Source organism: Esox lucius, chromosome 17 (assembly GCF_011004845.1).
Source record: "Esox lucius isolate fEsoLuc1 chromosome 17, fEsoLuc1.pri, whole genome shotgun sequence".
In the NCBI taxonomy this organism is placed as follows: Eukaryota; Metazoa; Chordata; class Actinopteri; order Esociformes; family Esocidae; genus Esox; species Esox lucius.
The window spans coordinates 41,051,340-41,064,763 of NC_047585.1; the positions used below are offsets into that span (position 1 = coordinate 41,051,340).

Below are 13,424 nucleotides of genomic sequence, written 5' to 3' on the forward strand. Positions count from 1 at the left end.
TTGAAATCTGATTTAAATGCGATTGAACTTGTGAACTTGTGACTTACTGAAGAAGAGACTGAAGTCAGAAACTCCCCATAACAAGGACCAGCTAAAAATGGCTACAGTAATGCATCTCAAAGGACGATACCAAGAGTTTGGTGATGTCGATGGGTTTGCTGTTATTGCATGCAAGGGATATGCAAGCATACAATAGATTGTATACTTCTTCATACTGCTTTAAATTGAATTGTCGCAATGCTAGCATAAAAACGAGGGATGCAACTCTGAAAGTGCTGTTGGTAAAACATACACTATATGTGCTGAAACAGACAGAAATATAAAGTGACGTTCTGTACCCTTGCCTTACATTCATCTTTTATTTACTTTTATTTTACAGAAAAACAGAAGTGTTAACTTTACTGCCCAACTACATACAGTTGTGCTCATAACTTTGCATACCCTGGCAGGAAAGGTGAAATTGTGGCATTGATTTTTTAAATATGACTGATCGTGCAAAAAAACTGTCTTCTAATTAAGGATATTGATCATATACACCATTTATTATCACATAGTTGTCTGGCTCCTTTTTAAATCATAATGATAACAGAAATCACCCAAATGGCCCTGATCAAAAGTTAAAATACCCTTGAATGTTTGGCCTTGTTACAGACACACAAGGTGACACACCTGTGGCACCTGAAGGTGAATTTCCCACACCTGTGGCTTTTTAAACTGCAATTTGTGTCTGTGTATAAATAGTTAGCTCTTACATGGATGCACTTAGCAGGCTCAATACTGAGCCATGGGGATCGGAAAAGAACTGTCAAACGACCTGCGTAACAAGGTAATGGAACTTTATATATAAAGGATGGAAAAGGATATAAAAACATATCCAAAGCCTTGCAAATACCAGTCAGTACTGTTCAATCACTTATTAAGAAGTGGAAAATTTGAGGATCTCTTGATACCAAGCCAAGGTCAGGTAGACTAAGAAAGATTTCAGCCAAAACTGACAGAAGAATTGTTTGGGATACAAAGAAAACCCCACAGGTAACCTCAGGAGAAATATAGGCTGCTCTGGAAAAAGGTTGATGTGGTTGTTTCAAGGAGCACAATACAACAATATGTGAACAAAAATGAACTGTGTGGTTGAATTGCCAGAAAGAAGACTTTACTGCGCCAGTGCCACAAAAAAGTCTGGTTACAATATGTTCGACAACATCTTGACACGCCTCACAGCTTCTGGCACACAGTAATTTGGAGTGAGACCATAATAGAGCTTCATGGTCCCAACCATAAGTGCTATATTTGGAGAGGGGTCAACAAGGCCTATAGTGAACAGAATACCATCCCCACTGTGAAGCATGGTGGTGGCTCACTGATGTTTGGGGGTGTGTGAGATCTAAAGGCACAGGGATTCTTGTAAAAATGTATGGCAAGAAGAATGCAGCCTGTTATAAAAAAATACTGGCAGACAATTTGCATTCTTCTGCACGAAAGCTACGCATTGGACACTCCAGCACGACAATGACCCAAAACACAAGGCCAAGTTGACCCTCCAGTGGTTACAGCAGAAAAAGGTGAAGGTTCTGGAGTGGCCATCACAGTCTTCTGACCTTAATATCATTGAGTCACTTTGGGGAGATCTCAAACGTGCGGTTCATATAAGAAGTCCAAAGACCTGGAGGCTTTTTGCCAAGAGGAATGGGCAGTTGTACCACCTGCAGGAATTCTGGGCCTCATAGACAAGTATTGCAAAAGAGCTGTCATTGATGCTAAAGGGGGCAATACACAGTATTAAGAACTAAGGGTATGCAGACTTTTGAACAGGGGTCAGTTCATTTTTTTCTTTGTTGCCATGTTTTGTTTTATGATTGTGCCATTCTGTTATGACCTAAAGTTGAATATGAATCCCATAAGGAATAAAAGACGTGTCACTCATGTTTTCTTTATAAACGGTACATATATTACCAACTCTCCAAGGGTATGCAAACTTCTGAGCACAACTGTATGCAGGGGATTGTATAACTGTATGCAGGGGACTGTATAACTGTATGCAGGGGACTGTATAACAGTATTCAGGAAACTGTATAACTGTATGCAGGGGACTGTGTAACTGTATGCAGGGAACTGTATAACTGTATGCAGGGGACTGTATAACTGTATGCAGGGAACTGTATGCAGGGGACTGTATAACTGTATGCAGGGGACTGTATAACTGTATGCAGGGAACTGTATAACTGTATGCAGGGGACTGTATAACTGTATGCAGGGGACTGTATAACTGACGTCCATAAGTCTAGGAACTTAAGAATGGTTAGATTGCTCCCATCAGGTCCCTCAGCGTTTCACTAAAACAGGTTGAGGAAAACAGATGCATTGTTTGAACTGCTGATGGCCACTTCAATCAGAATAACGGGTGGTAGCCGACTGGATCTATAATGCTACATTGAGACGCTTGGTGAATGTGGTTTCAGAACCGCACAAGGTTCTAGCTAAGGGCTAGGCACGGGTAGCATCGGCCTCTCTTTTAAACTGATAACACATAACAATGTACTGATACATAATGACACCACAAACTGCCACATTAGCTCCTCGTCAGGTTAATTTCACCTGGACTCCCTCAGTTGAGAACAGTAATGGACAGAACAGGCAGTGTTCCTCACATGCTCCTCTGAAGTGTGCCCATCTGCGCAGTGACATGTAGCTTATTGAGCTACCTTATTGAGCTACTATAACAGACCCAGAACGGCATCCTGGTTCCGGAGTTAACATATGCTCTCACAAATACACACACACACACCCACACACACATACACAGACACAAAAAAGCCCAAACTGTACAGTTAATCTTCCACATAAATCTTTCAGCTTTGAATCTAGCTAATTTGTTATATGCTTGGATTCAGAGCGGTTAGGCTACCACACTTTGATCCGTCTATAGTCAAATGTTCATTTACGTAGAATTGCCAAAATGTTGTCAATATATTTATGTTACTACTTGTAACATAATGCATACATCTCCATTTTGAGCAGGGTCCAGCTCACACCCAGCCCTGCCCAGATACTACCTCACACCCAATCCACTTACTACCTCACACCATAATCAACTTACTACCTCACACCATAATCAACTTACTACCTAACACCCAGCCCAGTTACTACTTCACACCCAATCAACTTACTACCTCACACCCAATGCACTTACTACCTAACACCCAGCCCAGTTACTACATCACACCCAGCCCAATTACTACCTCACACACAGCCCAGTTACTACTTCACACCCAGCCCAGTTACTACTTCACACCCAGCCCAGTTACTACCTCACACACAGCCCAGTTACTACTTCACACCCAGCCCAGTTACTACCTAACACCCAGCCAGTTACTACCTCACACCCAGCCCAGTTACTACCTAACACCCAGCCCAGTTACTACCTAACAACCAGCCCAGTTATTACTTCACACCCAGCCCAGTTGCTACCTCACACCCACCCCAGTTACTACCTCACACACAGCCCAGTTACTACCTCACACCCAGCCCAGTTACTACCTCACACACAGCCCAGTTACTACTTCACACCCAATCAACTTACTACCTCACACCCAATGCACTTACTACCTAACACCCAGCCCAGTTACTACATCACACCCAGCCCAGTTACTACCTCACACACAGCCCAGTTACTACTTCACACCCAGCCCAGTTACTACTTCACACCCAGCCCAGTTACTACCTCACACACAGCCCAGTTACTACCTCACACCCAGCCCAGTTACTACCTAACACCCAGCCCAGTTACTACCTAACACCCAGCCCAGTTACTACTGCACACCCAACCAAGTTACTACCTAACACCTACCTCATACCTCTCCCAGTTATTACTGAGTCCAGCCTATGACTAAAATGCATCCTGGAACCATAAAACTCACCCAGCACTGAAAAGAGCAAGCACTTAATACACATGTCCTCTTAAACACACACTCAGGGGTTTATTTGGGCTTAGCAATAGGATGGATGAAACCAGTGTTTAGTCAATGATGCAGTTTACAATACAAACCAAATATCCTCAGTAGCTTGAAACAGATAGCAGTTTCACACTTGGTCACTTCCCCTTTTACCACTTCGACCCCTCTGCAAGTGAAGGTTTATCACTGCTGGCCGAGGATACCAGTGTCTGAACCCGTGCATTAGCATGTTTGCCCTAGGCTGAACTCTGTGCCCGTGTGAAAACGCACATAGCAGGGACAAGACTTCTCATTTGTCTCAGGCTGACCCTGATGACTTGGATGCATTGTCCACATGCTAGTTCCATGGTAAATCATGCTGATAAGGTTAGGCCCGTTACTGTGTTTCTATGGGAAGGATGGTGAGAGGCACACTACGAGGATTTCACAGAGCAATAAAACTGGACATTTGTCTTGAAAAGTGAGAAAGAGAGGGAAAACGTGTTCATCCACCGACATGGAGAATGCGAATGTGAATTTCGTGTTTTCCGACCGAGCCCAGGACGATATTTATAGAGAAAACGGGTTGTAAACGATGGGGAGAAGGAGTAGCCTATCTAAATTATGCATGAGACGAAAATGAATTAAAATGTGGGACTGCAAGGATACTCTGTCTTCCCATCCTTCAATGCTCATTGTTCTAAAATATCTGCTCCGGTTCAAAAAGATCCAGCCAAACACCATTGGAAAACATACAGTAAAAGAAAAAGCTTTAAAGTACACTGTACGATCTTAGCGCCCAAACGTGGTTTACATTACTGGCGCAAAAACTAGCAGTTAACGGAGCTGTCCACTTGCTGGTGGTGCTGAATTGAATGAAGCCCATCATTGCACCACTAAGCTGAATTAGCTCTGCCGGAATCACATTAAATCAACTGGGACTAATACATGTTGTTGAAGGGCTAAGTCTGGCGCAAATGCCACGGGTAAAGTGGTGAAGATGAGACTTGAGGCACATCTGTGAACATCAAGCAAATGGCACTATTAACACCAAAACATCAGGCCTATTCTTATTCTTAGACAATTTCGCGTGGCTCGCCTATAGGTGTCGGTATATACTGTGTAGGTGAAAGCCTAGGCCACTTAGTGGATTTAAAATACAATACAATGTTGATTTAAAAAAAAAAAGGGTGTAGATAGCATTTCATGATGGTATTCACGCTCAAGGCAGGCAAGAGGTTTTCTGATGTCTCGAGTTTTTATCAACTCGCTATAATCTGGTGTAGCATAGCCCTTGATATCGACAAACCGTAAAGGAACCGTTCCATCTATGTAAAACTTATTTATGAAGTCTGCGGCAACCACACACGGTTGCCAAGAAGCAAGGGTATATAATTATCGCATAACTGAATATGAAACCTAGCTTAAACACCACCGTCTATAGACAGAACGTGTTTAGCCTAGGCTACCGCAAAATACATGGCAAAATTAATAACATAAGTATGATGACATCAAAAAGATGAGAGCGCGCAAAAGCTATTAAATAATGCTGACTGATTGCTAACCCCACAACCCTCGCTTACACTTTTAAGGGAGTCAGTCGTCTGGTATGTTTTCACTGCTATATAAAGAAAATAACGAAAAATTATTCAGACCCTTTCACGCCTCCAGTCCGGAGACACGAGTGTCGGAGGCTGGTAGCAATTTTCCCGCACCTCTTCTTCCTTTTTACCCATGTTGAGAAGAAAACAAATACTTACACGTATGCGTGGTAAATAAATGCCCATCCTCTTGGTCTCTCCAAAACATTGTAAAGAAAATTCTGCAGTCTTCTGTAGAAAGCATTTCTCTTTGGAGGTTTCGGTTTGCCAGAGAGGCTGGATCTCTGTTTGCTTAGGATGCTGCCTCGCTTTGTTGCCTCGGCATCCGCACCTGCTATGAGCAGCGCCCCATCTCTGTTCGAGTCCGTAGCCCCAGCTTCAAGCCCAACAAAGCCGACTTTGAGCTTTTTCTCCGCAGGTGGACCTGGGTAAACCCCGCCGTTACCGGATTTCTTGACCATTCTGGCGATACTGTCATGGGGAGCTTGGATCTTTTTTCCGCCCTTTACCAGGTAGCAGCATCGCAGTGCTGGGCGTGTGGGCTATGACCATTAGAGAGCTCGAGCCCCAGCCTGTGCGCGTGGCAGAGGCTACAGTGCTTCTGAGAAGCCAATTGCAATGCAGAGAAGAATCTGCAATGAACACAATTCTCCTGCATCAGCGTCTTCCAGTTCCGGCCACCTGACAATAGAAAAACAGAAACATTTTAATTAGCGGGACAAGAAATACATTTAAAAAAGGGATAGCCAAATATGTACATAATGGATAGCCAAATATCAGCCATGACACACAGCTGTTTGATAATTGGTTTAGCCTAACAAACAACAACTGAACAAACGAATGCAGATAATTATTCAATTCAGTCATTTTTTTTTTGTTATTTAAAAATGCTATTTTACTTTTATCCATATGTTCAGCTATCCATCTGAAGAAATGCATTACAGTATATTAAATCAATCAATCACATGTTTTTGTAATGCCTTTTGACATCAGCAGAGACACCGTGGCCACAATCCAAGGAAACCTCTGGACAGGCAGGAAATGAAAACAAAAAATCGCTCTGCTTATTTTGCCAAGCACAACACTAGAAGACCAACGGAACTCAGACAGACCACAAACCACCCTGAATCAAGGCCGAGTACAAGGTCTCTCCCACAAGCCTCAGGGGGTGCAAAGCTAACACTCAATCACAGGCCCTTCTGAGAAGATGAGTTTTCAGTAATGACTTAAAGTTCAGAGGGATCATTCCACAAAAAATGAGTCTCTATATGATTAACCCTGCCTCCAGTTGTTTGTTAAGAACAGTCTAATATTGAAGTAACAATGGTGTAGTAGAGACATTTCTCTGGTATCATCTTGACAGATATCTTTTTTAATGTAATGTACATAGAAAAACACTGCTGTTGAAATATGTATTACATGTTCAGCAAAAGAGACATCAGGGTTCAGAGTAACTCTTAGGTCCCTAATAAAAATAAGGTGGTACAAAAATCAAGGTAAATTAGGTTATTTTACCCACTTAGAGAACTTACCCTAGGCTTGATCTTAAATGTATATATTGGGTAGATTAGTCATTAAATGTGGCTCAGTACTCCAGCATTATATAAGGCAACATTACAAAGGTCACAATTTTTCTTGGTGTCTTTTCACACACCATTTAACACTTAAATATGAACGCGTTTTCTGCAGTGCGTAAGAAGAGAGAACATGGCCCAGTGTATTAAGGCAGTGAAAAGATTAGTATTTGGTCCCATTCTCGTAGCACACAGTACATCGAGCTTGGACCCATGCAGTGACGAGTCGGCATATTTACCAGAGCGTTAAGTAATGATGGAGAAATCCAACAGGGGGACAGGTGGGAGAGAATTGGCTGGTTGTGTTCCAAATGGCAACCTACTCCCTGACACAGAAAACAACAGTTCTATTGAGAAGTGTCTAGATTCAGAATAGGGTGCCATTTGGGACACTCCCCCCATGCCTCCTCAAGGGGACTAGTGTTGCTGCGGGAAACAGTATTCCTCTGGGAACGACAACGAATCTCCTCCACAAACAAACTCCCACAGTTAGCACTAGTAGACTGTATAAGGGAGCTCTATTAGAAGCATTCAAAAAAAAAAGAAAGGCAAAATATGGAGATTATTTTCTTTACAATTACGCAACAATACCTATGATGAAACAAAACATTATAATAGATTGAATGATAAAGTTAGATGTTTATTATACAAGAAGTGTATGAATAGAGCAGGAAGAAAAGTTGAGGAGTTTTTATCTAGTTCAGAGGCCACTCTTGGCCTATCTAGTAAAACTCATCTTGTACTGTTATATCTGTTGTTTACTTAAGTTCAGGGTCCAATATCACCCAGGCGTGATTTTAATGTGCTAGCTGCAGCAGAACTAGATGAATCAGACAATATCAGCCATTACGGTAAATGCATTAGCAGGTTGCGGATGGTTACGTTCTTTTTGCGAGGTACAGTGCCCGGGAGAGACAGAAATAATGTATAGGTCAGTAAATATCAAACTGCCAGGGGAACACCCAATCTACATTTTTCAATCAGACGCACACAGCCATTGATATAGTCCAACCGGATTTGAGGTTGTGTTGTCACATAAATAATCTCTATGACCAAATGATGGAAGCTACCAACCTATACATACTCTGATTAGAATCAGGAGAGTCTCTGGAAGATGTGGATCTGTTCAATTTTGCTTTAATACCCACACATGCCGTGCTATCAACCAGAGAGTGGGATAGGAGTTTCTAGCTGGTCGAATGGAACTTTGTCTCCTAATCACCTGCACTTACACATATAGTTCTTAAAAATTGACAGTGGCAGATTAAAAACATGCAGAAGAGTCCCTGGAACAAGGAGTTGGTTCGAGTTTTGCTCCAGCATACCAACAAGAAGACGGTTAGCGTTTTGTTCCTGCATGCCCACAAGGATCTGGTTAGTGTTATGCTCCAGCATGCCCACAAGAAGCTGGTTAGCGTTTTGTTCCAGGATGCCAACAAGAAAATGGTTAGCGTTTTGTTCCAGCATGCCCACAAGGAGCTGGTTAGTGTTTTTACTGAGCCATGGGAAGCAGAAAATAACTGTCAAAAGACCTGCATAACAAGGTAATGGAACTTTATAAAGATGGAAAAGGATAAAAATATATCCAAAGCCTTGCAAATACCAGTCAGTACTGTACAATCACTTATTAAGAAGTGGAAGAGGGTTCTCTTGATACCAAGCCAAGGTCAGGTAGACCAAGAAAGATTTCAGCCAAAACTGACAGAAGAATTGTTCGGGATACAAAGAAAACCCCACAGGTAACCTCAGGAGAAATACAGGCTGCTCTGGAAAAAGACGATGTGGTTGTTTCAAGGAGCACAATACAACGATATGTGAACAAAAATGAGCTGCATGGTCGAGTTGCCAGAAATAAGACTTTACTGCGCCAATGCCACAAAAAAGTCTGGTTACAATATGTTCGACAACATCTTGACACGCCTCACAGCTTCTGGCACACTGTAATTTGGAGTGAGACCATAATAGAGCTTCATGGTCCCAACCATAAGTGTTATATTTGGAGAGGGGTCAACAAGGCCTATAGTGAACAGAGTACCATCCCCACTGTAAAGCATGGTGGTGGCTCACTGTTGTTTGGGGGTGTGTGAGATCTAAAGGCACAGGGAATCTTGTGAAAATTGATGGCAAAATGAATGCAGCATGTTATCAAAAAATACGGGCAGACAATTTGCATTCTTCTGCACGAAAGCTGCGTATGGGACACTCTTGGACTTTCCAGCACAACAATGACCCTAAGCACAAGGCCAAGTTGACCCTCCAGTGGTAACAGCAGAAAAAGGTGAAAGGTCTCCTGACCTTAATATCTCCTGACCTTAATATCATCGAGCCACTCTGGGGAGATCTTAAACATGTGGTTCATGCAAGACGACAAAAGATTTTGCATGACCTGGAGCCATTTTGCCAAGACGAATGGGCAGCTATACCGCCTGCAAGAATTTGGGGCCTTATAGACAACTGTTACAAAAGACTGCAAGCTGTCATTGATGCTAAAGGGGACAAAACGCAGTATTAAAAACTAAGGGTATGCGAACTTTTGAACTGGGGTCAGTCCATTTTTGTCTTTGTTGCCATGTTTTTTTTTTGTGCCATTCTGACCTCCAGTTGAATGTGAATCCCATAAGAAATAAAAGACGTGTTTTGCCTGCCCACTCATGTTTTCTTTACAAATTGTACATATACTATCAATTCTCCAAGGGTATACAAACGTTTGAGCACAACTGTATATCTGTTTTTAAAACAGACTTTGAAACCAAAGGCCAACATATTTATGAGTGAACTTGTTTTGGGATCTGTCCATGGTGGTTATTTTAATTAAGACATTGAGAATATCATTAAGTTTCTAAACACATTTAGTTTTGCACTAATTAGCACTAATTTAGGGTTTAAGAATGTCTTCTGAAATCCTTTGAAGTCAGACTATAGGTAATCAAAAACTTGGTGCTGCTGGTTTATTTTTTGAGACCAGGGTCTCCTTCACAGTAAAGCCCTGTATTACAGCAAAGTAAAAGAAGAGACATCTAGACAAAAAGAAAGAACAAAACAATGAAACAAATTAAGCATGTGAAGAAAAGCCATCACAGTTCACATTGAAACAGTGTTACATCAGACATTATAGCATTCCATGAGTGTGTGGGCGTGGTGGTCAAAAGCAGTTCTGCAGGAGTATTCAGTACCTTTCACAGCATTTCCAATGTGTTACAGTATGCACAGTGTGCACAACAGTGGACCCAGATTAAAGCCGTAGGGATATCCCTTTAAAATTTCTACAAACCGAATGCTGCCCTGGTGAGGCTGCGTTTCCATGACAACCAACCCAGCGTACGATAAGGTCTATTTCTCTTGGTGGCTTTTGTCTCCGATGGCCAGAGTAACGTGATGTCTGGAGGATAATTTTCGAACATTAAACCTAAGCTATTATCCAAACCTTAACATCATTCTATTTACCTACTACATGAATTGGCCTGCACCTGCTGGATAAGTCCTGGCACGCTATGAAAAGTAAAGTCGAACAAACGCAGGAGGCCTATCCTTTTGTGGACAGACCTCCAGACGGATTGGCAGCCGTGAGCAATTGTGCCAAGGGTGGGACACTTAGCCCCACCCCCTCAACGCCATGGCGACCATCTTGTCAGTACAGTCACTACAGACACTACATCTGATGATACCAGCCACACCACTGTTAACCAATCCCACGCTGATAGTGTCTCTTTTTACAGCCACCTGAAATAAGGTGACTTGCTCATTGTACAGTCTCATTTACAAGAACGGCATATTAAGATGGTCTGCCAGAGAGCGGGGAACATCCTGGGTATGTAGGCTACTGCTGAGCCATTTTTAGAGAATGAATGTCAATATGATGTATTTCTTTTTTTTTTATGTGAAACAAAAGCTGGTTGGGGATGGTAACCATGGAAACTCTCTTCCTCATCCCCCACCACTGCAGTGTCAGGTACCTTAATGATTGTAAACAAGATTTGTGACCTGTGAAAAGTTTCTAAACCATTAGCATGCATGTGGCCACTTAACTGGATAGTGTTAGGCATTTGTGGGAATACTTGGGATTAGATTTCCAGAATTCCGGGCGAGTTGGACACCTGTTGCAACCCCTGCTCTGTATGTCAAGCTTTCCAAAAAGTCCAAGTAGGCCCATCATTGTTTTCCTGTCCCATCATCACAGACGATCCCCTGGACTTTTTCCTACAGAGTCAACAGGCCTGCCGACCCCAACACCTCGACAATGCACGAGACTTATGCCCGGCTACCGATTGTAGCCTTCAGCTCTGCATTCGACGCTGCCGATCCACAGCGACTACAAGGCAAAACTCTCCCAGCTGAACATGTCCAGCTGTCACGGGTCACCGACTGCATCTTCACCTGGCGCAACAGGTGAAGATGAACTCAGACTCTTGGTCCCTCAGCACCGGACCATGTTGAGGGATAAGCGCACTCTACCAATCCCTACTCGATAGGCCTATGTACAGATATCTATATCTCCTCCATCTCGGTCCAGTTTAACCGGTAGACGACACCACTCGGGTCAGTCTGGACCATTGACAGGGACTATGAGTAAGCGTCCTGTTGACCAGCCGACGGACCGGTGCCCTCAGAATAACCCTGAAGTGAACACAAACAGAACCACAGAGGTGGTGGTTAACTTCAGGAACCTCCGACTCCCCTTCCAGATTGAGGGGCCTGGCGGTCCGTTCAGACTAAGTGTGATGTGTCCGCAATGAAGAGTTAATCGGTAATTTAGTCAAGTGAAGAGTGAAGATCAACGGCAACAGACACCTTTTCATTAGTCATACCCACAGGATGTATTTGCAGTCGTACATTCTCTAGTCTGGTGCAGGTTCTTGCTCATCACATTAAATGCATTGACCAATGACATCAACACCCCTCAATGAATATTGATAGAAATATTAAACTAACAACATGTATCCGCTGGTGAAAGGAAATAACACAGGAATGGCCGTGGCCGTGGAATCGGACATGGGGTCAATAGATCCATTCTGCTTTGGACAACAGATCCAGTCGTTATCTCCGGAAAGGCTGGCTTACCTGGTTTACTTCTGTCTCAGCAGGGACACAGTCTGGTGCCTCTGGCCTGCCTACTGGCCCATAGGCATTTGCCAGGACACCATCTTCTTGGCGGGAACGTAGCCAAAACAAGCCTGCTCATGAGGGAGAGACAGGATGTTTCTGCCATAAAACACGTCAGACACATTCTGGAACAAAGACAGAATGCAGAACAGTGAAAACAGAACAGACTGTAGACTGTCAAGCTATAATAAATAAAAAAAGACAAGGCAGAACCAAGAGTAATTGGCTTTGTTTTGAACAACAGCTGAATGTCAAAGTATTAGGTTTATCAAAGTAAGGGTAGCAGTCAGAAACAAGCTCTGTCAGAGGGTCAGAGAAATATTTGGGCAGAAAATAATACATTGAAGCCCAGTTTCTCAGTCAATAAAGAAAATGTTAAGGTTTGAAGTGGTGCATTAATTGACTGAAATAATACCTTTAACCTAAAAGTAACTTTAACCTAAAAATACCTTTAACCTAAAAGTACCATTAAACTGAAAATACCTTTAACCTAAAAGTACCTTCAACATAAAAGTACCTTTAACATAAAAGTACCTTTAACCTAAAAATACCTTTAACCTAAAAGTACCTATAACCTAAAAATACCTTTAACCTAAAAGTACCTTTAACCTAAAAGTACCTTTAACCTAAAAATACCTTTAACTTAAAGGTACCTTTAACTTAAAAAAACTTTTAACCTAAAAGTACCTTTAACATAAGCAGATGCAATGCCATCCAATGCATTGGGAAACAGGTCATAAACACATAGGACATATGACCCACCATGTACTACTGCCTTATTTCATCGGGTTATAAAAATCCATTCAACTATTGGTGCATAGAAAAATCAATGACATTATTAATTTAATAAAAACACATTATGAAGGTGAATTCTAGCCCGTGACAAAGAATTGTAACATATACAGTCCTGGTTTTACCCCCAGAGATCCCAGTTACACTAGCATACCTCAATTTCTCTCTACCTGCGCCCATAATACTGCAAAGGGACATTTCCTCGTCCCTTTTTGCCCTTCCTAATAAAATTAAATAAATCTGCAAAAAACCAGGTACTTTGCTGACGTTGAAAAAAGGGATTTGGGAGGTGGAGAAGTGCAGAATAAGGCGTTGCAGGGCTGCTCCAGAGCACTGAGACAGCATGTCCTGGGGGTGACCCAGGCCTCCGCAGCTCTTGACCCCCCAGCCACACCGAGGGAGACCAAAGGAGGGGCAGCATCGGG

At 42.5% G+C, this 13,424-nt stretch overlaps 1 protein-coding gene across 10 annotated transcripts in view; it reads right to left on the bottom strand.

The window, feature by feature from the left end:
• Positions 1-6,133, bottom strand: part of LOC105008572 (potassium voltage-gated channel subfamily KQT member 2) — a 41,694-nt gene extending 35,561 nt beyond the window's left edge. For all 10 annotated transcript variants that reach the window (XM_013138100.3, XM_020055902.2, XM_020055908.2 and 7 more), the window contains exon 1: positions 5,693-6,133. In XM_013138100.3, the coding sequence (XP_012993554.1) occupies positions 5,693-5,994 (302 nt within the window). In that variant the 5' untranslated portion in view covers positions 5,995-6,133. The remainder of the gene's footprint in view (positions 1-5,692) is intronic.
• Positions 6,134-13,424: the final 7,291 nt, after the last annotated feature.